The sequence below is a fragment of the Eumetopias jubatus genome, unplaced genomic scaffold (assembly GCF_037043125.1).
Source record: "Eumetopias jubatus isolate StellerSeaLion01/CBP00866 unplaced genomic scaffold, mEumJub1_p1.0 scaffold_8, whole genome shotgun sequence".
NCBI classification, from domain to species: Eukaryota; Metazoa; Chordata; class Mammalia; order Carnivora; family Otariidae; genus Eumetopias; species Eumetopias jubatus.
Window position 1 is genome coordinate 36,969,596 of NW_028274814.1, and position 26,447 is coordinate 36,996,042.

Genomic DNA, 26,447 nt, shown 5'->3' on the forward strand with positions numbered 1-26,447 from the left:
CTGTAGCAAGACTGACAAAGAAAAAGAGAATCATTGACTTCTACCTCTGAAACTAATAATACACTGTATGTTATTTAATTGAATTTAAATAAAATTAAATTTAAAAAAAGAAAAAAGAGAGACGATACAAATTACCAATATCAGGAATTTAAAAGGAGATGCTATTACAGACCCTGCAGATATAAAAGCATAAGAGAATACTATAAACAACAATACACACATAAATTTGACAACTTATTTGAACTGAAGAATTCTTTGAAAAGCACAAACTACCACACCTCACCAATATGAGATAGTTTGAATAACTCCATAAGTTTCAAAGAAATTGAACTTTTAATTTTTACAATTCAAAAAAGAAATCTCCAGGCCCAGTTGGTTTCCCTGTAATAGTACCCTGATACCAAAATCAAAGTGCAAAAAGGAAAAGAAAACTGCAAACCAATATTCTTTATGGATACTGATGTGAAAATTCTTCACAAAATGTTAGCAAATAGAACTCAGCAATATATAAAAAGAATTATACACCTTGATCATGTAAGGTTTTATTCCAAGGATACAAAGACAGTTCAACATTCAAAAATCAATGTAATCCACCATATTAGCAGGCTAAAGAAAAAAAATCACATGATCAAAATCAACTGATGCAGAAAAGGCATCTAACAAAATTCAACTCTTATTTATGATTTAAAACTCTTAAAGAACTAGATAGAAATAGAGGTAAACTTATATACTATGTGACTCCATCTGTACAACATTTTCAAGGTAACAAAACTATGGAGATGGGAAACAAATTAGTGATGGCCAGTGTTTAAGGGTTGGGGGAAGACGATGAGTAGGAATGAAGGGGGTAGCAGAAGAGAGATCTTTGTAGTGATAGAGGGGTTTCTTGTCTTGGCTACTGGAGTGGTAGTTACACAAATATACACAAGTGATAAAATGGCATAAAGATATGCCCACAAATGATATCAATGTCAATTTCCTGAGTTTGATATTATGTAAAATATAATTGTTGGAGGAAACTGGGTAAACCTCTCTGTATCATTTTTGCAACTTCCTGTGAATCCCTAATTATCTCACAATAAAGGTTTTTTAAGAAAAAGTAATGGGAAAAAAATAAAATGGGCATTTTTATTGGATTACATTAAATTTATAAATTACCTTAGGGAGAATAATATATTTTGTTGACAGTTACTATCCAATAATAAGGAATGTCTTTAAATTTGTTCAAGGCTATTTTTGTGTCTTTGAGTTTAAAGTTTTCTCATAAAGGCTTCTAAACCTTTCTAGTTAAATTGTTATTTCTAAGTATTTCTCTTTTTGTTTCTGTTCTTAACAGAAGTTTCTTCCTCCACTAACCAATTATTGTATTTGTGAAATCAAGGCTACTAATACCCTGCTACCATACTGACATATTTTGTTTAAGTTAGTCTTATAAGGTTTTCTAAATGTACCATCATATCATCTACAAATAGAAATAGTTTTACTTCTTCATTTCCAACTATTATTCTTCTATTTTCCCTTACCTGAATGCATTAGCTTTCAGTACAATTCACATAACTCTAAAGGAAAGGAACACACCGTGAGTGATTTACCACAGACCTAAACCCTGGCCTTGGGGATGTGTTATTTTCTCCCTAATTAGGTCATAGTTATACATCCAGGAAGTTTTGAGGCTTACCTGAAATCCCATGGGTAGGTCTCTCAACTTGCATCAAGAGAGAATATGCCCCTTCCTGAGTTCCTGACCCTAATTCTCTAATACAATTCTCTAATAAATTTGTGTATGCAGATACCTATGGGACTTGGTGCAGGAATGATCCTCAGATAAGGGAGGTCACAATGGACAGCAGATCTGGACCTCCTTTTTTTTTTTTTTTTTTACCATGATCTCCTTCATAGAAGAGCAAGAAAGTATGGTCTCTCTGAAGACAATCCTCTAGAAGTGATTAGCATTACTTCTTACCTAACCTTCCTTTTCTTGGAACATTTTATTCTATTTTTCTCAGGGCTACTAAGGAATATACAATATAAATTAGGGAAAATCAACAATTAACAAGATGTACATTTAATACACAGGGACCTACTGTGGTCCCAACCCTGGGTAACTTACCAATAGTAGTTGCATAAGAACAGCTTTTTGATTTTCCTAAAATCCTACCAGAGCTGCCAGCTTCAGGGAAGAGATGCATTAACTCATCCTCTCTTTTGTAAATGTTATAGACTTTTGTTTCTCCTCCATCCATCATTCTATGAAGCAACAGTTGAAACCTGAGCACAGATACCAAGGCATACAAACAGTGCAGGTAGACGAATAGAATCAGTAGGGGCGCCTGGGTGGCTCAGTTGGTTAAGCAACCGCCTTTGGCTCAGGTCATGATCCTGGAGTCCCGGGATCGAGTCCCGCATCAGGCTCCCTGCTCAGCGGGGAGTCCGCTTCTCCCTCTGACCCTCCCCCTCTCATGTGCTCTTTCTCTCTCATTCTCTCTCTCAAATAAATAAATAAAATCTTTTAAAAATTAGAAAAAAAAAAGAATAGAATTGGTAGTCCCTGTTATCTGAGCTTTCTTACTATATGCAACATATCAACTCTGTAAACCCGAGTTTCTTCATCTATAAAATGAGCAGAATATCCATTTGAGATTGTTGGGAGGATTAGAGATAAGGTATGTACACATATAAAGTATGGTATATCCTGCTTAAAACCTTCCAAATGTTTTTCACTTAGAGAAAAATCTAAACTCCTTGCCATGGTCTGTATGCTCTGGCCCCAGCTTGGCTCTGGGATCTCACCTCCATCTCACACCATCCTCTAGGCACATTGACCTCCTTTATGTTCTTCGGACATAAGCTTGTTCCCACATCTGTGTTTTGTTCTATGTCCAGCATTCTCTAACTCCAGAACTTCACATGATGGCTCTCTCCTGTCATTCAGGTTTCCATGAGGCTTTTTCTGACCACCCAGTCTAAAGGAGCATTCCCCCAAACACTTTCCCTCATCATGGTTTTTTTTTTTTTACTTCATATTAGTTAATCCTACCTGAATTATCTCGTTCATTTATTTGTGTTTTTACAAGGGCAGGAAATGTGTCTGTCTTGTTTCTCACTCTCTAACAGTGTCCATTTCCTTCCTTCCTTCAATCTTCCCAGATCTTTCCATAGCCAACAGGCTACATTTTGGGGTGGGCCCAGACTAATCCAGAATTTAAAATCCTGATTAGGTCTCTTCACAACATGTAACCTGGCTTCACCCTAACTAGAGACAGTGACTCTCATTTTTTTTTTTTTTTTTTTTTTTTTTAGTGACACAAAGCTGCTTTTACCCAAGGGAGGGTCTGAACAGTTCAGCATCCATTTTTGGCCCAGTCACCCACAGGCACTGGTGTTAGATACCTCTTCCAATGGAAAACAGAAATTAGGCTGGGCTTAGGAGTATAGTCTGTTACTCTTGGAATAGTTAAACGTGCTTTGAGTGGAGAAGCATAAATAAAGAGACACAGCCAAGGGGAAAGTGTTATATTTAAAACTCCTCCCCTTCATTTTCTTCTTCAAATGAATCAGTCCCCACTTCTTCATAATCCTTCTCCAGAGCAGCCAGGTCCTCCCTGGCCTCAGAAAATTCTCCTTCTTCCATTCCCTCTCCAACATACCAATGCACAAAGGCCCGCTTGGCGTACATGAGGTCAAACTTGTGGTCCAGGCGGGCCCAGGCCTCCGCAATTGCAGTAGTGTTGCTCAGCATGCAAACAGCCCGCTGAACTTTGGCCAGGTCCCCTCCTGGCACCACGGTGGGTGGCTGATAGTTGATGCCCACCTGAGGAACAGAGAAAGAAGAGGAGCAAGAAAAGAAAATGCAGAGCAGCCAAAGGATAACTCAAGATGGGGTTATCTTGGTAACATGGTGTGGTAGCAAGACACAGTCATGGGGTGGGAATGGGAGCAAGCCTAGATGTGAAAAGAAGGAACCAAAAGGTTTGAGAAACAGACAGGTAGAGAGAAGTGAGTGTTGAAGAGAAATTAAAAGTGAGTAGAACTGGGTGCAGGCAAATTCAAGGGAAGGGTTATAAAATCTAAAGACTGCAAAAGACTAGCTGGAATTTAAATAAAAACTTGGAAGAAAAAATAAAAACTGCAAAAGAAAAGGAGGAGAACAGGGATGCCTGGGTGGCTCAGTCAGTTAAGTGTCTGTCTTTGGCTCAGGTCATGACCCCAGGGTCCTGGGATCGAGTCCCAAGTCAGGCTCCTTGCTCAGTGGGAAGCCTACTTCTCCCTCTGCCTGCCACTCCCCTGCTTGTGAGCTCTTTCTCTCTCTCCCCCCCACCACCCCAACAAATAAATAAATAAATAAAATCTTTTAAGAAAAGAAAAGAAGGAGAACAGAGCTGGTAATAGGTAGAAATGTTAGTGGGGGAGATTCAAGTAGACAAATGAGGGTAATGAATGAGATTATTATTAAGAGGGGTGTACACAACATGTTTATCTTGAAAAGGGAAATAGATCTCCTTTATAGGCAAATTAATTTCTAGACTTGAAGTTTACTCTTTTCCACATGGTCATCTAAAGTTTCTTAGTTATACTGTCAACAAATTTAGGGAAATTTCTCTGCCAAGGACAGAGGGCTGTTTAAAGATCAGGGAGGGGGGTGGGGGGATGGGGTAACTGGGTGATGAGAATTAAAGAGGGCACGTGATATGATAAGCATGGGTGTTATATTCAGCTAATGAATCATTGAACATTATATCAAAAACTAATGATGTACTATACCTTGGCTAATTGAATTTAAATTTAAAAAAAAAAATCATGGAGATAATCCAGAGCAATAAATTTAAAAATCCAAAAGGTCCTGGCAATGGTGTTAGTGTTAACCTGGCCCCATGTCTCAGGGGAGTGAGGCTTGTCAGAAGAAAAGCAAGGACTTCAATCAAAGAAAGTTAATTAAAACTCTTGCCTGGACAAGTCAACTTCCCAAGATATGGTAGCATGGCAGGGTCCTCTAAGCTAACCCTAGCCCAATCTGATGTTAGGGGCACTGAGAAATCTCCCTTCTCCCCATACACATATCCCAAACCAAAGCCAATCCCAGAAAACTGGAAGAAGTTGAAGGTAACAAACTGTGATAATATTTATGGGACACTGAGAACCACAGTACTATCCAAAAAATACTCTCCTACCCAGGTCATCATGCCTTATTTGTCAGCCTCTTAATTTCATAGCTTTAAAATGCGTGTTCTCTTGAGATGTAGGTAGGAGTTACAGCAGGCTATGTAGCCAAGTCTGTAGCCCATTAAATGAATTCACAATCATCTATCATTCCTCTTAGACAAAAGTAGTATCTTAGTGGTAGAGGTGAGGCTGTGACAGGGGCAAAGGACCAAAAATGAGAATGGGATGGGCAATGAATATAAACTTTGCTGTATCACATATTTTGCTAGATCTGACCCTGACCAGCAAAAAACTTTATCCCTTCAACTGAGTCAAATAGGGACAAACTCCCTTGGGGAGGATGTGAGAGGATGAAGTTCAACAAACATAAGCTTTTCCAAAAAGCAGCTAAAGATGCTGGCCCTACCCATCTTTCTGGACATAATCCCCAAACTTCAGCTTAAAATAGAAGAGAGAGAATGCGGGGCATCTCCTTTTTGTTAACTTCCCCACCACCCTCACATCTCATTTTTTTCTTTTTTCCTATTCATTTTGCTACTAGCTTGTTTTGTTGTTTCCATTTTAAAAATTTAGTATATGTGCTGCTGAAGTGAGCACTCCATTTTAAAAATTTAAAAAGACTCCATATTTTGGAAGATCTTGATAATTTTCACATGAATGACCAAAACTGATCCATAAAAATAGGTGTAGTCTAGGGGGGAAAGATTGTGTATATAGCTAGGAGTATAGCAGTGAGGGAAAATGCTACAAAAGGAGATCAGCTAGGTCAAAGCCTCATATGCAAATAGGTCAGTCAAGAGACTGGCACATGATGCCTTGTTTTTGTAAGCACCATCAGGGAAAAACAGACATGCTCATCTCTGTATATCTAGCAACTGGTATAACCACCCCTGGTGCTGAGTGAACCTCTGAACTATTAAAGGCATGGCTGGGGGTTACTAATTAATGTAAATGATGGTAATTATTTTGATAATGGAATCTGATTAAAGACCATGGGAACACAGGACAAAGTGGTCAAACAGTTCACATGCACAGAGCCAGCTGTATGTCTTGCCAGTGCAACTCAAAGGAGTGACTTCTAACATTCAACATTCACTAGTCCTGAGATCCATGGGTTTTCCCTGGCTATTGTACCTACCCACTAACCCTCAGAGTCTGGCATTTTCCAGATTGCGGACACCTGATCTACAACAGGCTTCCTCAGCTTCTTCTTACTCCTGGTTAATGGAAAATGTCAGGGCATCACAGAACAAGTGACTCATAATCCTATAGTAACCATAAAATTTCTTATCCTCACTCTAAGTTAGTTAAGACTTACAGGATGAATATTTAACTTTTCAAAATAAATTGGGAGAGGAACACATCTTTTGTTAAAGGAGGGAATTATATCTCTCTGGTAACTTGAATTAATATGGTTAACTCCATTCTCTGATCTATTGTCAGATTACATCTACCTCCACTCATTCATCCTATTCATCCCACTTGCCTGCATGGGTTCTTTCCAGCCTGTTCAGTCCTCCTTACTAGAGAAAAGCCCTTTTCTTCCTGACCTTTGAGATGCTTGCAGATGTTAGGGTTCAGGAGCAGTAAGAGCCTTCTCCCTACCGCAGTATTGCCCCTCTGAGTATTGCAATTGTCCTCCTCCCGCTTCTTTCAATAATCCTTTCAAATAAAGTCTCTCCTTACCTAAAATGAATGAACTAATGAAATTACGGTTATATTTGTCTTAAGCCCTCCTCTCATATCATTCCATGAAGCCTGAAGCTCCCGTGGAATTGTATGTCTAAGACCCTGGAATTTACACATCTTCCTCCCCCATCCCTGGTAATCTCCCTCTGCTTCTCTATTTGTCTCTCTTCTCCCTAAGTCATCAGCTCTCACCTTAAAGCCTGTGGGACACCAATCTACAAACTGAATAGTCCTCTTGGTTTTGATGGCAGCAATAGCAACATTCACATCCTTAGGCACCACGTCCCCCCGGTAGAGCATGCAGCAGGCCATGTACTTCCCATGTCTTGGGTCACATTTCACCATCTGACTGTTGGGCTCAAAGCAGGAGCTGGTTATCTCAGCCACGGAGAGTTGTTCATGATAGGCTTTCTCAGCAGATATAATGGGTGCATAAGTGACCAGTGGGAAGTGGATGCGGGGGTAGGGCACCAGGTTGGTCTGGAACTCAGTGAGGTCCACATTAAGGGCCCCATCAAAGCGGAGAGAGGCAGTGATGGAAGACACAATCTGGCTGATGAGGCGGTTGAGATTGGTATAGGTGGGGCGCTCGATATCTAGGTTCCTGCGGCAGATGTCATAGATAGCTTCATTATCCACCATAAAAGCACAATCTGAATGTTCCAGTGTGGTGTGAGTGGTCAGAATGGAGTTGTAGGGCTCCACCACTGCAGTGGAGACCTGAGGGGCTGGGTAGATAGCAAACTCTAGCTTGGACTTCTTGCCATAATCCAGGGAGAGCCGTTCCATCAGCAGAGAAGTAAAGCCAGAGCCAGTGCCCCCACCAAAACTGTGGAAGATCAGAAAGCCCTGCAAGCCAGAGCAGGCATCTGTCTGGGGAGAGCAGAGCATGAGAAGAAATGATGAAGACAAGTTTACAAGAATACCCTCATGTCAACAAAGGCAGGCAATCCTCTCTATCTTCCCCACTCTATTCCTCAACATTTTTATGTAGGTAAAATCAAAACAGCCTTGAAGAAGTAAGATAAAAGGAGTTGGGTTGATCTTGAGAGGACTAGCTAAAATATATAGGGTGGCAAACAGCACAGGTACGTGCCACTAGGTACATGCAAGTTTCCAGCCCAGTGGCTTGGTTGAACCAGGAATAAGAGTTTCAGAACCACAATGATTAATAACTTTGCCCTTTGAGAACCCCAACTCCTTGCCCATTTTCCCTGCCTTCTCATTGGTTTTGTGGGAGCTGCTGAAAGGAGTCTTGAAAAGTGGCTCAGGGTACCAATTTCAGAAATATAAATGGAGTCAGAGAACCTGAGTTTTAGTATCAATTTTGTCATTTCCCAGTTGTAAAAACTTGAGCAAGTTATTGAAACTCTCCAGATTTCTGTTTCTTCCTGACTACAGTAAGGCAATAAAAAATATACTCATCTCTCAAGTTATTGTGATTATCAAATGAGATAGCATGATATGCTGAGCAAGGACTTGATACATAGTAAGTACTCAATGTTACCTCTTATCAGAACTAAAGGAATTCATACAGTCACAAATTTTCCCACTGGGTATGATCTATGATACTGGTTCTGAACTTTAGGGGCCCACACACAGCTTTGAGACAGATAACCCCTATAAGCCCTCCACTAAACAGAAAAAGTGAACATGTACAAAAATGTGGCATCCTTAGCTCCCAAAAATCCCTGATCAAGTCCAACCATTTCCATTGTAAAGATAAGGAAATGAAAGCTCAAAGAGATAAAGTGGCCTACCCTACAACTCAGAGCTTTCTAGACAAAACAACCTGATTCAAATTCTAACTCTGCCACTTTCTAGTTGTGTGACCCAGGCTAAATTATTAAGCCACCCTGGCCCTCAATTTCTTCATCTGTAAAGTACAGGGAAATGACTTTCTCTTTCTCTGTATCATTATTAAGGGAATTAAGTGAAGGAACGTATCTAATTGACATTTGTAATGGCATTTGTAAGTGCTCAAATGTATCAATAATCTCTTCCTCTTCTCTTCCAAGTTAAATTCTGTGTTAACCTATTCTTCCAACAAGCAAAGAGCTAGCCTTCCTTATACCTGGAATTTCCCCCAGATACTACCATAGAGTATCAGTAAGAATTAGGAGGGCATTGGCCTGTAGGGTAGTTCATGATGTCCAGGTAGAGGAAGGGGCATCATCACTGTGAATGCTTCTTACAGAACATAAGCAAAAATTCCCAAATCTTAGGAGCTCTATTCTGTAGCCAGGGGTCATGTGCCTCCACTGATTCTGTTCAGGCTTAGGCCTGTCCATTTTAGCCTGACTCATCAATTCCCTACCCTTGTTAATAATTACCAGCTTCCGTATGCGGTCCAGCACCAGGTCGATGCTCTCCTTGCCCACTGTGTAGTGGCCCCGGGCATAGTTGTTAGCTGCATCCTCCTTCCCTGTGATCAACTGCTCTGGATGGAAGAGCTGACGGTAGGTTCCTGCCCGAACTTCATCTACCAAGAGACAGAAACCATCTGGTCTTACTACCTTGTTTCTAGAGGAGATGCGTCCCTCATTAAATATCATATAATACTTTTCTGGGTCTCCATTTCCTCTGCCTGTAAAACTCCACTGAGGTAAAACCAGACAACCCTATAATAAATCTGCAAAAGGTTAAGAGAATTCCAGGGTAACATAGGCACTAATAGAACCAGAAGCCTGTGACTCAAGTAGGCAAAGAGAAGCTTTCCTGCTCTGCTGGCAGGAACTTTTAAAAGCATCAGGTTCACAAAGTTCACCAAACACCAAAGTTGATTGCCCCTCTTTCCTTCCACTTTGGCCCCTCCAGTCTTCCTTTTTATTTTTTTTCTTTCATGCTGCAAGTCTACCCAAAATTTTAACCCAATTTTACTTGCACTAAAATGTTCTAGAGATACAGAGAAAGATTCCAGGTGATCTGCTTTCCCAGGAATTGTCCCACCCCTAACCTGTCAGGCACTAGAGATATTTTAGAATGACTTTGAAGCAGAGCTATGCTCCAGATTCTAGAAGAGCAGGAACCCTAGAGAGGGTGGCTATTCAGCTCAACTCCAAGGGTCCACACAAAGTAGATATATGGCAGATCAAGATGTATCAAGGCCCAACTACATGTTCTTTTCTTCAGAGTTCCTCTACGCCCCCACCCAGGGAAATCATCTATTTGCATAGTGCCTGGGAGGGTAATTTGCACAATTTGTATTTGTACAAAGTATCCAAGGGTTGTGTACCTGTTGCCCCTAGAAATTAGTGTTTAGGCATTACAGACATTAGCCCAGATATCTCTGTGAAACTTACCCATCCCTTGCTTGGTGAACCAGCCTTGAAGCTAAGGAAATCCTGATGTTGAGCTGCGGATTGACCCAGGAGTCAGACCCAAGGGAAGTGATGTTAGGGTGGCAGGGAGGGGGACTCAAGGGAAAGGTGAAGCACCAAGAACCCTGTCTCAACACAAATCAGAAGTCTTGTTTTCTAGGATCCCGAAGAGGTTCATTCTAGAACTACAGCAACCTGTGGCTGTAAGAGAATGTGTCTGCTATTATTCCATTTTTTGTAAGATATGCAAGGTTATGCCAGACCCATGAGAAAAGACTGTAATTATTAGAGAATCAGAAACCTATACTTTGGAAAATTGACTATTTGGAGACCTCTCATAATTCCTAAAATTATTTTTATTTTTTACTCTTAGCATACAGTTAAGAATCTTGACAATTTGGATCTTTCTCAGCAGGTTTAAGGGGTTTAAGTACAGAGTATTTTGTTCGGCATAGGTTACAGCTACAATGGGGGAACAGAGATCTGTGATTCCTATTGTAAGACACCCCCAGACTGTGGAGATTTCAAGAAACTAACAGAAATAAGTGTGGGTGGGGAGGTTCTAGCTGAGCCACCCCCCCCTTCCAATTAGAGATTCTGCTTCCTTAGCTATTATGGACCAAAGGCTCTGCAGCTTCGTGTTGTTTTCTGTGGAAAGGATCCTAGCCCATACTCACCTACTACAGTAGGCTCCAGATCTACCATGACAGCCCGAGGCACATGTTTCCCATTGCCAGTCTCACTGAAAAAGGTGGTGAATGAGTCATCGTCGTTGACCTTGCTGGCCTGGACACTAAAGGTGCCATCCGCCTGGATGCCGTGTTCCAGACAGAAGAGCTCCCAGCAGGCATTGCCAATCTGAACTCCTGCTTGACCCACGTGGACTGATATGCACTCCCGCTGTGAGGAGAGTGCAGAATCAAGGTCAGAGAGTCCTAGGCCTTCGTCATGCCCTTATGCTATATCCTGCACATCTGAGGACTTGTCTCTCCCTGTCATTCAACTCGCAGGATATCCGTCCCTACAACCACGCCATATAAAACCAAATGGTGTCTGAGGTGTCGGGTGTCTGGGGGCCACTGCATCTGGACTGAGACTTGGCTCTGAGGCTTGCTCTAAAAGTTGTTTCCCAAGGTTAATCCTTTGTGTCAAGAAAAGGAAAAAGAGGACAGCTATACTGATAAAACAAGGGGCTAAGTCCAAACCATGAAATTCCTGTACTGATGAAGGAGGTCAAAGGGTGAACAAAGGATAACAGCAGAAACTGTCCATAAATTCACTACCATACATATTCAGCATTAGGCAGCATTCATATTCATGCCTAAACTCTGACCTTCCTAGACAACAGCCCCTCTCAATCTCTCTCTTTCTCCCTCTCTTTCTCTCTTTCCCTCCCTCCCTTTCCCCCTCTCTCTCTCATGCATGCACACGCACACACACGCACACACACATGCTCACACGCTCAGAATATCATAGAGCAGATAAACACTCATGGAAGGAAAATACTTTGTAAGTAGGTGTCATGGATGTCTTTAGTATTCTGGTTACAAATGTAGGAAGAAGAAAGGATTGTTACATCAGCAAAGGAGAAGTGGGAATGTATAAATTAGGCTCTTCCTGAAGTTGGAAAATTTCTTTGTAGCCACCATAATCTGCTCCTTTGCCTCTGTCAGGCCACATATTAAAGCTGACCTTTGAGGGTCCTTACCTCTTTGTTACTCTGGTATGAAGCCACAATTACCTGATTGGTCATAATACTAATAGTTGAGGATGAGAATGAGTGTGTGTGTGTGTGTGTGTGTGTGTGTGTGTATGAGAGAGAAAGAGAGAGAGAGTGTGTGTGTGTAATAACAAAAGCTGGGGTTTTACCAGAAAGCATGGCCGCATCACCTCCATATATCCCACCTGTGAGGAAGCAGTGGCCAGCACACATGGCTCTGTGCCTGTGATGCCTGCTAGAGCCCAGCCGGGAAGCATGTGCTTCATCCATGGGTTCTATTCTTATCCATGACCTGACCTGGCATTTTCCAGCTAGGTAACCCAAGCCAGAAGAAGAGCCTCCAGAGAATTTGGCTGGGCATTGAAACACACGGAGTCAGAGGGAACTCGGAGGTTCTCTGGGCATGGGAACAGGGCAGCTGCCCCAAATAACACCTCAAAGAGCCAGAGGTGCCAGGACCCATTACTCCCTAATTTAGTTTTAGAACTGAGCACCTACCCTACACCTGTCTCTATGCCCTTGCCTTGGGGATCATAGGGCACAGGTGTTCACAGCAGCCAGTAACAAAAGTAGCCCTATCTGGGAATACAACCCAGCTATATTTCCATGACTCTGGTGGCCAAAGAAAGGCTTCACTCACAAAGTTGTCCACACCCCAGGGTTTAAATCTCGCCTTCTCCATTTACTTGCTGTGCTGTGTGACCTTGGCTGAGTTAACTAACTTCGCCTCATATGAAAATAATGAGTTAGCCATGATTATAGTTGTTTTTGCCCTTACCGTTATCATTTTCATTATGATACTACCTTGTAGGTTCTCCACCCAGAAACACAGGTGGAAAGTTAGAGACTCCAGGTCCCCATTCTACTCACCTTTACTGTGAAGTCTATTTTCTGCCTTCACCTTAGGTCTTAATTCAGACTTTAAAAAAGTGTCCTACACCCAGGAACCACCCCACAACCAGCGTGTTATCAATCAGTCCACATCTTTCACATCCAGGTAGCCATGGCTTCCTAAAGAGGTATCTAAAGCTGATGGGACTTTGGAGAGACCTAAAAAAAAAAAAAAAAGTCTGATCCTATGTATCACCTTCTAGGTGACAGCATCTTCTGTGGCCCTGACCCTCAGTCCTTGGAACCTTGCACCTCTGCACCAACAACCACCACACCCCAACTATCCTCCAGGCCTATCTGTGGTGCTATTTGCACTCGTCAGCCCTTCCTTCTGGAACACTCTTTTTCAGCAAGAATGCAGGGATATTTCAGAAAGATTGAAGGTCATAGGAGGAAGAGTAAAGGCTCTTTTGCACCAGAAAACTACCAATATGGTGATATTAATGATATCAGCCTCTTTTGATATCCCCTTTAATCTCACACACACTGATAAATATGCCAGTCTTCACAAACTCTCTCTCTCTCTCTCTCTCTCTCACACACACACATACACACCCCTTAGGAAGAGCTATTTTCCCTGTTAAACTAATTTAGAGTAATTGGAAGTATAAAAGGGGCTCAGAAATAACTGATACGTTCATAGATGCTTCCAAAACCCAAAAGCAGCTACACCAATCAAGAGAAAAGGAAGATTCCCTCAATACCATTCCCCACTAACAGGAACCAGGGCTCCTGGGAGAAATGAAGAGTTCTAGGTGTGGGGCAAGGAATATACAAGATGAGCCTGGAACATCTTATGGTGCCTGAAAGCACAGAAGCTAACACAGACTGGGATGATGTCAAAAGATCTCAGAAACCAACTTGAAGAAGCTCCCACTGCCAAAGATGAGACAGTCTGAGCATCAAAAAGAAGAAGAATGGTACTTGATTGCAACAGGATGTATATAAAAATCCACAACTCCTTAGTGTTATTAAGAAAAGAAAACAAAACTCATTTGTCCACAAACAGCACTGTTGATGAGGGAAAGCTCTCTTTTTAAACTGAAGAATGTCAGCTAATAAATGTACAAGAAATGATATATTAAGAAATGTTGCCATATTACAGTTCTTAATTACATAATTGATTTGGTCAAAGATGCCAACACCATTAAGTGAAAGGTTGATGGGAAAAGAAATGGATATTCAAATAGCGCCAAAAAATCACTGTTACTTACAGGTTACGAGGGGAAAAGTAACCACAACAGTTACTAGCCAAACACTGGGAACAATCTTAACAGTACTGATAGTGAGAAAACCAGACATTAAGAACCTCCTTATGTGATACAACATGACATACAGAACACCACCCATGAAGAATTCTTGTACTTAGCCTTGGGATGCCCAGGTGGCTCAGTTGGTCAAGTGTCCAACTCTTGATTTTGGCTCAAGTCATGATCTCAGGGTTGTGAGACTGAGCCCTGCATCGGGCTCTGCACTGGGCCTGAAGCCTGCCTAGGATTCTCTCTCTCCCTCTCCTTCTGCCCCTCCCCGCCCCACTCAGTCTTGCGCATGCACTCACTCTCTCTCTCTAAAAAAAACAAAAACAAAACAAACAACAAAAAAACTCATCCTTAATCTATTAAACACTTTAAATTTAGTTTCCACATTACAGAAAACACCAGGATCAGAGTGATAAGTGACATATTGAGAAAACAAAAAAATAAATCCAGAAGGTGAAACATTCTACAGGGCAACTGATACAATCTTTTTAGGTCATAAAAAATAAAGATAATAGGAGAGATTGTTCCATATCAAAAGAAACTCCAGAAACAGAAATCCACATGTAGTATGTGCATTTTGCCTGAATTCTGGTTTGAAAAAATCAAAATTATTTGGGGGACAAAAAGAGAAATTGATTAATTTTGTTAAGCATGATAATGAAAGTATAGTTAGGTATGACAATATCCTTATTTTTTAGAGTCACTTTTTTTTTATTATGTTCAGTTAGCCAACATATAGTACATCATTAGTTTTTGAGGGTCACTTCTAAAGCATTTGGGGCAAAATGCCATGATGTCTGTATTTTACTTTAAAATACTTCAACAAACACAGCAGGTAAAGTAAAAATGGCAGAAAAATAATTATTATTATTAAATCTAGATTATATATGTATGGGTGGCATTATAGTACTATTCCAGATATTTAAATTTTTTCATACTAAAAAGAAAAAAATTAAAGAAAGGAACTAGAGGAAGAATGGGAGTAAAGATTCCACTCACCATAATTACCTTATCCTGCAGGGCCCAGGCTCTTCCTGTCCCATTTCACTTAGTCATTTATTCAACTAACAATATTAAGAACTAATTTGTCAGGGCACTGAGCTAGCCTTCTCCAGTCACTGCCGGATCACCATCCCCATCTTCCTCCCTAGAAGTTCTACATAGATAAACACAGAGCAGACCCAGTGCTGATAGCCTTGTGAGGTCACCCCTCATGCCGAAGAGGGGTCATCCATCTGGCATAACCAGGGATGTTATGTCAACTGTAAATGTTTAGGACACTAGAACCAGACTGGCCTCATGGATCACCAAGTATGATTCCCTCCCCATTTTACAGATGAAAAATCTGAGGCTCAGAAAGGTAAAGGGACAGATTCAAGATTTCACAGCTCTGCAGCAAGAGCCCAGACTGGAATCCAGGTCTTCTGACCTCAGCCTGAGTTCTTCCCTTTATACAACACAACCTCCAGCCTCACTTGCACTCTGAATTTCCAGGGTCCTGGGATATGCCCACATCTACATCAATGCAAGCCTGAGAGTGTATATAGCAAGGCCAAGCTTGTATAGCAAAACTCCAAATGGAAAAAAGCTCCAGTGCAGAGAGAAACTGAGAATGGCTTATGGTGGTAGCCTCTTTGAAAATGGGTCATCCTTCTCTGATAGAACCAGGAATCTGTTTCTCAGGGCTGGTGTGTACAAGAAGAGGGAGGGGGCCGAAGTATAGAAGCAGCTGACCCAGCAGAGGATATTTAAGTCCTAAATTTGTTCCAAACTCAGATTTCAGATTCCCCTCTCTAGCCAATCAGAGTTCATGTTTTCTCTCTCACACTATTTTTTTCTCTCTCAGTTCCACTTTGAATCTGGGCTAGTAGAGCTCAGACCACTTCTGTGCTCCAGGGATGCTGTGAGGTAAAGGGGGTCCTCTGTGTGCTGCTGAACCTCTCTGCCCAGCAATCCAGAAGGTGAAAATGAGAGAGATGGAGAGACCTAATAAAGGAGTTTCCTTTCCTCAAGAAAAGTATGACATATCTTTACAGACCTAGTGCTGGTATAACTACAAGAGTTACCCACTCCGTTCATTCCTACAACAAATATTTATTGTATTATTATGTGTAAGCAGGTATCAAAAGGTACTAGGCTAACTCCTACTCATCCTATTCATTAAATGTCACTTCTTACAGGAAGTCTGGAAAACCACAAACCAGCACAGGGCCCTACTATGTGCTCCCACAATCCTCTTCTTCCCTATCATTGTATTTATCATACCATATTATGGTTGCTCGTTCAATTTTCTGACTTACCGAGCAGAGAGAATAGGTTCTATGAGGGCAAGGAACTCTTGCTTACTCAGTGCATCGCCAGCATCAAGTACAATGCTTGAATGTAGTGGGTGCTCAATAAATGTAGGGATGATTAGAATGAAAAGTCTGCACTGAGGGGTCTTATAATCTATTTAACAAGAGAATAGCCAGTGCCAAAGACACAATGGGAGTTCAAAGGAGAAAAAAAACAACTCTGGCTTGGCTTCCTGGAACAGGAATATTTGAAGCGACCTTGACGAATTTAAACATGCCAAAATGATCATTTTAGTTGAGCTTAGGAGCAATGTGAACAAGAGGCAGGAAAATTTAGGGCAAGTCCCACAAACAGCACAGTTTTCCTGATGTGTAGGCTTATGAAAAGCAGAGCAGATGAGACATCTGTGCCACCTACCTTCATCTTCCATGGGGAGGGGACCCTATGTTTTGCAGAATATCAAAAAAGAAATTCTAGAACCTTACAGTCCTTTTATAATTCCACTTTAAGAAACCTTTTCTTATATCAATCTTATATTATTTCTACTTCATATTAGTCATTCCCTTTTGTTTTGCTCTCAGAGGACTAAGATCAGCTAATTAGGACCCTCTGTAGAAGGAGGTTTTGTAGCTTCAAAAATCAGTCTGAAGTATCGTAAAACTGGCATATTATCTAGGAAAGGAACTGACACAGACAGTAGTATATGCCATGTGAAAACCTGAGACCAGTCCACATTCCCTGTGGTCAAATGCCACACAGTTGCTCTCAGGAAGCATATTATTACCAAATTATGTCTAGTTGTCAGGTTGGGCTAATAAATCACCTATATTTTAGGATCTAGGTCAAAGATGGCAAATAAAAAGTAGATCCACAGTGTTATGGAGGAATAACTAAAGTAAGAAGAAATGTGATACATAAAAGATTGCTTGAATTATCTCTGCTCAAAACCCTTCAATTACAGCATATTTGTAATCACTCAGAACAAAGAAAAGATAGCAAGCCAGAAACAGCAAGAACAAAAACTTGACCTAAATTAAGTGAGTGAAAGTGAGTGAAATTAAGTGAGTGAAAGTAGCTCAAGAGAGGGGGCTCAGATTATAGGCACTGCATTTAGGGCAGCAATAGGGATGACATAAGACCACCTTTAGGAATGGCAGGGGTGTGTGGTAAATAGACTCCCAGCCTAAGAGACCCATTGGTGTCCGAAGGCCCTTAGGCTTTAGCTGACCTCAGGGGCAAGTGTGAGAGACAGTTAAGGAGTTTTAATCTGGTGCATAACCACCTAGTCTATTTCCCCATTCTTCCACAGGTCATTATGTGGGAGAAATTCTAACAGGAAGACACAGACAGGGGAAATGTCAACAACGGCCACAGATAGTGTTACTGGTCCCTTGGTGGCCAAAGGGAAAAGGAGCAGTTGGTCCACTTCTGCCCCCAAGGAAGGAGCAGTTGGGTCCACCCACCCCCATCATGGGTCCTGAATTCACCAGTTATTTCCCCCTCAGAAGTTATTTTTAACTTTTCATCTTCCTCTCAAGGTCACTCAGAAGCCCCCTCAGAAAGGAAACTCAGCAACAGCAGTGGCCCTCTAGCTCCGCATGGCCTGACCTGAGCCTGGAAGCTTCCTATGAAAACTCCTCCTCATTTAGCCAGCACCCGTGTTCTAGCCACTGCCGAGGGAAGTTCTGGTCATCAGGGCTCCTCTGCTATTTGGAGGCATGTACCCCCACAACGTCTGGGGAATCTGTCCTTAGTAATGGTAAGGGCAGATGCAGCAGTGACTCCAGAAGTGGTCTGAGGTCAGAAAATAAGTATGGACCCTGCAGAGCTCAGCCACGCCTGCCTACATGGGGGCAGTTTGCAGAGGACTGCAGACACAGAAGCAGTGTCCCTCTTGCCCCCCCCAAATACTCTCCCCTCCCCTCTATTTTTTTGAGGAAACAGGCTCTTTGTTGCCACTTCATGCCTATCCCCATCTGAACCAGTGCTCCCTGGCTCAGAAGGAATGCAGTTAAGGAAGCTATGCTGCAGGTGTTCTCACCTCCCCATAAACCCAGACACTTTCTCTGTGCCCTGGTATCATTGACATGGGCTTGGCTTGGGACACCTGGCCAGAAGTCTCCATCCCACTTTCTCCAAAGGTGTCCTAGTCTCAGTTCCCAGAAGAACTGCTTACTGGAAGGACACTGGGAGCAGATGGGAATGCTCAGTTATAGGATTAGTTATACATTTCTTACTCAGAACCTATAGAAATGCTAAATCTAATTCTTCTTCACACAGAAGCAGCCTTCCCTCCAACTCCAACAAGGGAAGGGAAACCTGGAGGATGGCTGCCTGAAACAACCTGTTAAAGTAAAGTTCTTTCTGCAAGGGTAGGATTCTTTGGGTCTTCATTTATTAGATGTGTCATCCTAGCCTTTCAGGAATGGGTCAAGAGATTTTTAAAAAGAGGTTCCATGAAGACATGAACAGACATTTTTCCAAAGAAGACATCCAAATGGCCAACAGGCACATGAAAAAGTGCTCAACATCACTCGGCATCAGGGAAATCCAAATCAAAACCTCAATGAGATACCACCTCACACCAGTCAGAATAGCAAAAATTAACAAGTCAGGGAATGACAGATGTTGGCGGGGATGTGGAGAAAGGGGAACCCTCCTACACTGTTGGTGGGAATGCAAGCTGGTGCAACCCCTCTGGAAAACAGTATGGAGGTTCCTCAAACAGTTGAAATTAGAGCTACCATTCGATCCAGCAATTGCACTACTGGGTATTTACCCCAAAGATACAAATGTAGGGACCCGAAGGGGTACGTGCACCCCAATGTTTATAGCAGCAATGTCCACAATAGCCAAACTGTGGAAAGAGCCAAGATGTCCATTGACAGATGAATGGATAAAGAAGATGTGGTATATATACACAATGGAATATTATGCAGCCATCAAAAGGAATGAGATCTTGCCATTTGCAACGACGTGGATGGAACTGGAGGGTGTTATGCTGAGTGAAATAAGTCAATCAGAGAAAGACATGTATCATATGACCTCACTGATATGAGGAATTCTTAATCTCAGGAACAAACTGAGGGTTGCTGGAGTGGTCGGGGGTGGGAGGGATGGGGTGGCTGGGTGATAGACATTGGGGAAGATATGTGCTACGGTGAGCGCTGTGAATTGTGTAAGACTGTTGAATCACAGATCTGTACTTCTGAAACAAATAACGCAACATATTTTAAGAAAAAAAAAGAAAAAGAAGAAGATAGCAGGAGAGGAAGAATGAAGGGGAGTAAGTCAGAGGGGGAGACGAACCAGGAGAGATGATGGACTCTGAAAAACAAACTGAGGTTTCTAGAGGGGAGGAGGGTAGGGGGATGGGTTAGCCTGGTGATGGGTGTTAAAGAGGGCACATTCTGCATGGAGCACTGGGTGTTATGAACAAACAATGAATCATGGAACACTACACCAAAACAAATTATGTAATATATGGTGATTAACATAACAATAAAAATTTTTTTAAAAAATCCCACAAAGAAAAAAAATTAAAAAAATTAAAAAATTAAAAAAAATTAAAAATTAAAAATTAATAAAATCTTATAAATAAAAAAAAGAGGTTCTATGAGTAGGAAATGGCCAATAAAAATATTTTCCCATTAAGAGAGTGCTGCCCATGTAACTAAATATTTTAAACACAACCTGCTATACAAAATTCAGTTTCAAAATAAATAAAAGATATTCTCTTTTCAAAATATTCAACCACAGGTTTTCAGTTAAACAGCCACATTTAAAATAAGGTTTTACTGTTTAAAATTTTTATTTACCAGATATTTTCAGAAACTTGCCTATTGAATATATATCAAAGTTTGCTCAGAGGGCTAGACTACCATCATTGACTCCCTTGTAAGCCTCCTTTAGGCTCTACTCTGAGAGTCACTATGGCATTCAGGTCAAAATTAAAACATGCAAGAGAAAACACTTTGAAAATTATAGAGCACTACATTCTAGATATTATAAATATTAAATACCAAATTCTGAGTATGCTGCCTAGGATTTGCTTCAGAATAATAGGAAGTAAGGGAAAGGGGAATAAATGAAGCAAGACTTGTCCTAAGTAGATAATTGTTGAAATTGGATGAGGCATATACTGGGGTTCATTATATCATTCTCTCCCCTTTTGTATATGTTTGAAATTCTCTACAATAAGAAGTTTAAAATAGTAAAGCTAGGTGGAGCCTTAGAAATTGTAACCATAACCCTCTTCATTCTGTAGATGAGAAAACCAGTCCAGAGAGGTTAATCGACATTCTTGAAGCTAGATGCCGAGCCAGGAGTCAAAATTCTTCTCTGGGCTTCTTCTATGGCCTCACATCCGGACAGGAGTGTATTCCTTTGGCCACTATCACCAATATCCCCCAAGTTCTTCAAGCTCCCAGGTGGGTCTGTGAGCATGCTCCAGAGACAGAGGCTGCTGGACAGACCTCTAGCTAGAAACAGGGCTGGAGCCAGAGCTAGAGGCCCTGGGCACTTTCCAAACAGAGCAGAGGCTGGGGGAGGAGCAGAGTTTTCTCGCCTACCCTGCTCGGTCACCTGACACCTAGAGCAAGAGTGCCCAGAGAACCTGACCTTGGCTTAGGAGACTTGCTTATTCTGTCCGCCTCCTCCACCCAACCCTCCCAATCCACCTCCCTGCTACCAAAATACCAGGGCTCTGAACAAGGAGATTCTGGGTTTTCAGGCGTTCAGGGAAGTGGATCGGGAACAATTTTACCCGCTCCCGGGGGAGAGCGGGGGCGGGGGGGGATTCTAGAGGGCCTCTAGAGGCCCCCTCCAGCAAGTTAAGATCTGCGACTGCAAAAGGAGATAGATTTCGGGGAGGGAGAAAGGAGTCGCCGCTGAGCCTTAACCATGATAGTAAACAAAAAGAGAAGTCTGAGGTCCCCTTGCCTTCGGGAGGGAGACTTCTGTGTGCCAAAGACCTTCCCATTTCGACAGCTGGAAAAACTGGGGAGTTGGCGTGGGTGCCAGGTGTCTGGGAAGCTGAGAGTGCTCGAGTTTTAAATGCCCCCCAAACCCAAGCTAATGTTCAGAGACCAGAAAGGAAAACGACCTCAAGCGTGGGGAGACTGTGACGCCCTAAGTCCTCTGTCACATTCTGGGGCTCTCTCACATTTGATTGGATTTGGGGACCTAACTGCACCCACTCCCCCAGCCGCCGGGGCCAGCTCACCCATCTGGAATCCCTGGACTGTCTCCTACTTACCCCACTCTAGACCCTGAGCTGCCTGTCCGGGGATCCCTCAGAATCTCACCTCTTCGGCGCCGGCTTCCCAAGTCCTCCCTCTCATCACCTGCGTGCGCAAATCTCCCTTAGGTCCCTTTGGGGGGCGATTCGCCTCAGGTCTCTACTTTATGTATATTATAAAGGGTACGGGCACGGGTGTCCTCCGCCAGAAGGTACGGACCCCCTCGACCCTGAACTGACACCCCAAGAGTCTTCAAGCTCTGCAGATCCAAAGCGATGAATCCATTAGCCCCCGCGTAGATATGGCTCTCCGCTGGGTGCCAGCCCCGCGCCCCAGATCCCCGGCCCCCAGCTCCGGGCCCTGGAAAGGCTCACCATCGCGGCCGCTCTCCTCGCCGGCTTGCCTCCCAGCTGGGCCTGCCCACCCCAAGTGCTCTAGATACAGCCGCCTCCGCTGTTGTGACACACCGGCCGGGAGGGGTCTGGGGACAGACATGCTAGGCCAGCAGCTGCCCTGCAGCATCACAGTGCCCAGGGAGGGGAGGGACCCGGGCAGGTCACAATTGCTCCTCCCCGCCCAGCCCCGGCTCAAATCCCGGGCAGCCAAGGTGGCCCCACCCCGCCTCTGGGTCCACCCTCAGGCATCTTGGGCGCTGCTGTGCTGGGAATTGCGCGGTTGGGTTCTTAGCGCTTCCGTGGCTCGGTGGGGGAGGCAGTCCTATTTATTAGCAAAACGCACTTGTACACTCTGTGTGATCGGCCATTAGCTGGAAAGCTGCTTAGGAAAGAAATGTTAAAGTGCTGCTAAACAAAATGTTCATCACTGACCAAACTTTCATTCTCTTCTTGCTGCCAAAAACTAGCCACCTGACTGGGGTTTAGTTGACTGCAGTCACCCTAAACCCAGGAGAGTGCAAGGCTCACTGCTAGGAGCAGGCTTGCAAGCTCAGCTCTGTTTCTTACCTGCCTGTGCTTAAAAGCAAGTTGCTGAGCCTCTGCTCTAGTAACCTGTTTCTACTTCCATCAAAGCCTATGTGGTCACTGGAGAGTTAACTGAGATAACATATATAAAGCCATAAAGCTCCTGGTACACAACAGGTGCTCAATACTTAAGCTGTTTCTCTTTCTACTGCTCTATCAGTGTACATCACTCCTCCACCATTATTTTCAAATCTCTTTCTTGATCCATTTATCGTCACTCCCTCTTCCTATTTTTAAGCCCAAAATGTACTAAATGGTACAAGGGTTCTGGCTTCCTCTTTGTCCAATAATAGGGCCTCCTCTTGGTAGCCACAATGATGTTGAAGGGCAAGAGATTTCCTCTACTTTCTAGTTGGAGAGGGCTGGGGGCAACTGGATCTGGCCTTGGTAAGAGCCCCTCTTTTTATACTTCAGATGTTGGCAACATTATTAAACATCCATCCACTTTCCCCAGCAGAGGCCAATCAATCCCCGCTAAAACATGAAACCCAGTCTCACATCCCACTTTTCTTAGGCACCTGACCACCAACCATCAAGTCACTCCAGGCAAATTAATGGCTTTTCTGCATGATGCTACTACACAGAGCTGCTTTGACCAAAGTACTACACTTTACTCACTGATACATACAGTACTTACCAGATTACGAGTTGAATTTTTGTCTGTCTTATAATGTAAGATCCTGAAAAATGAGAATCATGATTAAGCTAACTCCCAAGCATATAACGGTAAATGCTCAATAAAGGATAATGACTATTACTAATTATATATTTCTTTCTCTTCCAAATCCCATAGCATATTCCATTACTTCTTCCATTACATTTATCACTTTCCACTTTGGATTCTAGATATGTGTGGGTGTGCATGTGCTTAAACATTCCTACAAAATTGGAACACCTTAAAGGCAAGGGTTGTGTTGTCCTCACCATCAAAAGTAGCTAGTTGATCCTAGGTATTTACTCAAAGGATACAAAATCACAGATTCGAAGGGGTACATGCACCTCGATGTTTATAGCAACATTATCAACAATAGCCAAACTGTGGAGAGAGCCCAAATGTCCATCAACTGAAGAATAAAGAAAATGTGGTGTATATATACATTGGAAAATTACTCAATCATCTAAAAGAATGAAATCTTGCCATTTGCAATGACATGGATGGAGCTAGAGTGTATTATGCTGAAATAAGTCAGAGAAAGACAAATATCATATGATCTCACTCATATGTAGAATTTAAGAAACAAAATAGATGAACATATGGGAAGAAGAAAAGGAAAAAAGGGAGAGAGGGAAACAAACCATAGAGACACTTAACAACAGAGAACAAACTGAGGGTTGATGGAGGGAGGTGGGTGGGGCATGGGCTAGACAAGTGATGTGTATTAAAGAGGGCACTTGCTGTGATAAGCATTGGTGTTGTATGTAAATGATGAATCACTGAATTCTATTCCAGAAATCAATATTGTACTGTATGTTCACTAATTAAAATTTACATTAAAAAAAAGACCTGCTATGTGGCCATAGGATTGACAACAGACCCAATATGGCCATTCATATATCTGCCACACAGAGGAGCGAGAGCCTCACAAAGTTACAGAGATCAGTAAGGAATAGCAAAGACAAGACTGAGAACAGCTGGGTTTGGATTTCCTGGAAATCCTGGGACAGAGGCCAAGACAGAATCCAGGGAACAAAGTTGAGTGGTTGTTAGATCAACAACCCCATGATGAGCTGTCCAAGGGTCAGTGTCCATGAGCCAGGCGCGGACACAGCAGAGGCTGGGGGTGGGAGAGAGCCATCTGGGAGATCCGGATCTCTGAAAGCTCATGAGCACTTACCCTTTCAATCAATTTCACTGATATTTATTGAGTACCTACAATGTGTCAGATACTGTCTAGGGTGGGGGATACAGCAATAAATGCATCAGACAAAAAAAAGTAGCTAGCTGAGTGTATCAAAGATGCTCAATAAACATTGTTGAAAAAAATGATTTTTGAGTTCTCTTTGTGAACCAGTAAATATGTTGTGAACAGGTTCTTAATGTCTCATTATGACAATACTAGTGATTATGATGATGTCCTTTGAACTTTGTCATCCTTCCCTTTTATGGGGTTTGGGCTGGAGGGAGCCATGACCACCCCATAAATGCTGGATTGTGCCCCCCCATTCCTATGTTGAAGCCCTAACCCCACTCTGACTATTTGGAGACAAGGCCATTAGGGAGGTAATTAAGGTTAAATGAAGTCACTAAGAGTGGGGCCCTAATCCAATAGTGTGGTGTCCTTATAGGAAGATGAAGTGACACCAGGAGTGCACATGCACAGAAGAAAGCCATGTGAGGACACGAAAAGGAGGCTGTATATAAGTCAGAAAGAGAGTTCTCACCAGAAACTGACCCTGCTAGGTGTTAGTCTTGGATTTCCAGGGTCCAGAGCTGTGAGGAAATTCATTTCTGTTTAAGCTACCCAGAGTGTGATATTTTGTTATGGCAGCTGGAGCAGACTAAGACTGTGGCCTTGAGTCTTTGGAATTTAAAAAAAAAAAAAAAGTTTGTTTCCTTTTAGTTTTTAAGTCCTCTGTCTTAAAATTATTTGACTTGTGGCAACCCAGATCTCACGGATAAATCCCCATCCCACTTCCACTCTATGCCTTTTATCCCTGAGTAGAAGTTTGGAAAGGAGAAAGGACATGTTTTTTCAGTCCCTGTGATGATTATTATGTGTCAAATTTACTGGGTCATAGGATTCCCAGATATTTGGTCAGAAAATTATTATGGGTGTGTCTACAAGGGAATCTCTGAATGAGATTAACATGTGAATCAGTAGACTGAGTAAAGCAGACTGCCCTTGATAATGTGGTGGGTTTCACCCCATCAAATGAAGACTTGAATAGAACAGAAAGCTAAGAGAGAACGTCTGCCTACCTGACTGCTGGGCCAGGACATTAGTCTCTTGCCCTTGGACTAGAACTATACCATCAGCTCTCCTGGGTCTCCAGCTTGCTGACTGTGTATCTTGGGACCTGTCAGCTCACATAATCTTGTGAGCCAATTCCTTAAGTAAATACTTCTCTCTCTCTCTCCCTCTCGATAAAAATGATAACAAAAATACTAGTGATTATATTTATATTTATGAGAAAACAAGTTCCTATTCAGTGTAATTTAGGCCTCATAAAGAAATTACTCCACATCCCAGTTACTACCTATAAGTGTATTTCTTGTATGAATTTTTGGACTCTGAAGTCACATTCTCAAATATAATCATTATTGTGATAGCCTAAAAAGTTGAGCCACATCAATATGAGTAGGAGGTAAGGTAATTTCTATCAGTCACCTAAGAGAAGAGTTAGCCTTCATGATATTTATATATTTATTATTTATATAATATTTATTTACACTTATGTCTAATATTTGCTGACATTGAGCACTTTCTATGTGCCAAACACTATGCTAAGGACTTATCTCTTTTATTCCTTACCACAAACCTCTGAAATTAAAAATTTTACTATCCCATTTTACAGATGAAGAATCTGACTTAGAAATGTTAATGTCAATCGTGGGGTGCCTGGGTGGCTCAGTCGGTAAAGCATTGGACTTTTGGTTTCAGCTCAGGTCACGATTTCAGGGTCGTGGGATTGAGCCCCGCATTGGGCTCCATGCTCATTGGGAGTCTGCTTGAGATTCTCTCTCTCTTTCTGCCCCTCCCCCCTCAAATAAATAAATTAATAGTAATTAAAAAAAGAAATGTTAACTGAATCCCGATCACAACTGTTAAGAGGTAGAGCTGGGGTTTGTACTCAGGGAGTCTGGTACTAAAGGCTAAGCTCAAATGTTCCATCATTACCTATAAACTGGAATTGGAAGGGCAAACTGCAGGTAGAGAGGACTTCTCCTCATT

General features: G+C 42.3%; 1 protein-coding gene across 1 annotated transcript; it reads right to left on the reverse strand.

The window, feature by feature from the left end:
- Positions 1-1,868: 1,868 nt before the first annotated feature.
- Positions 1,869-23,222, reverse strand: TUBA8 (tubulin alpha 8). Its single transcript, XM_028121163.2, has 5 exons — positions 23,192-23,222; positions 10,847-11,069; positions 9,183-9,331; positions 7,042-7,722; positions 1,869-3,811 (listed from the first exon to the last, which is right to left on the reverse strand). Exons 2-5 carry the CDS (start codon positions 10,872-10,874, stop codon positions 3,518-3,520), a joined length of 1,152 nt encoding a protein of 383 aa, XP_027976964.1. The 5' UTR covers positions 10,875-11,069; positions 23,192-23,222; the 3' UTR covers positions 1,869-3,517.
- Positions 23,223-26,447: the final 3,225 nt, after the last annotated feature.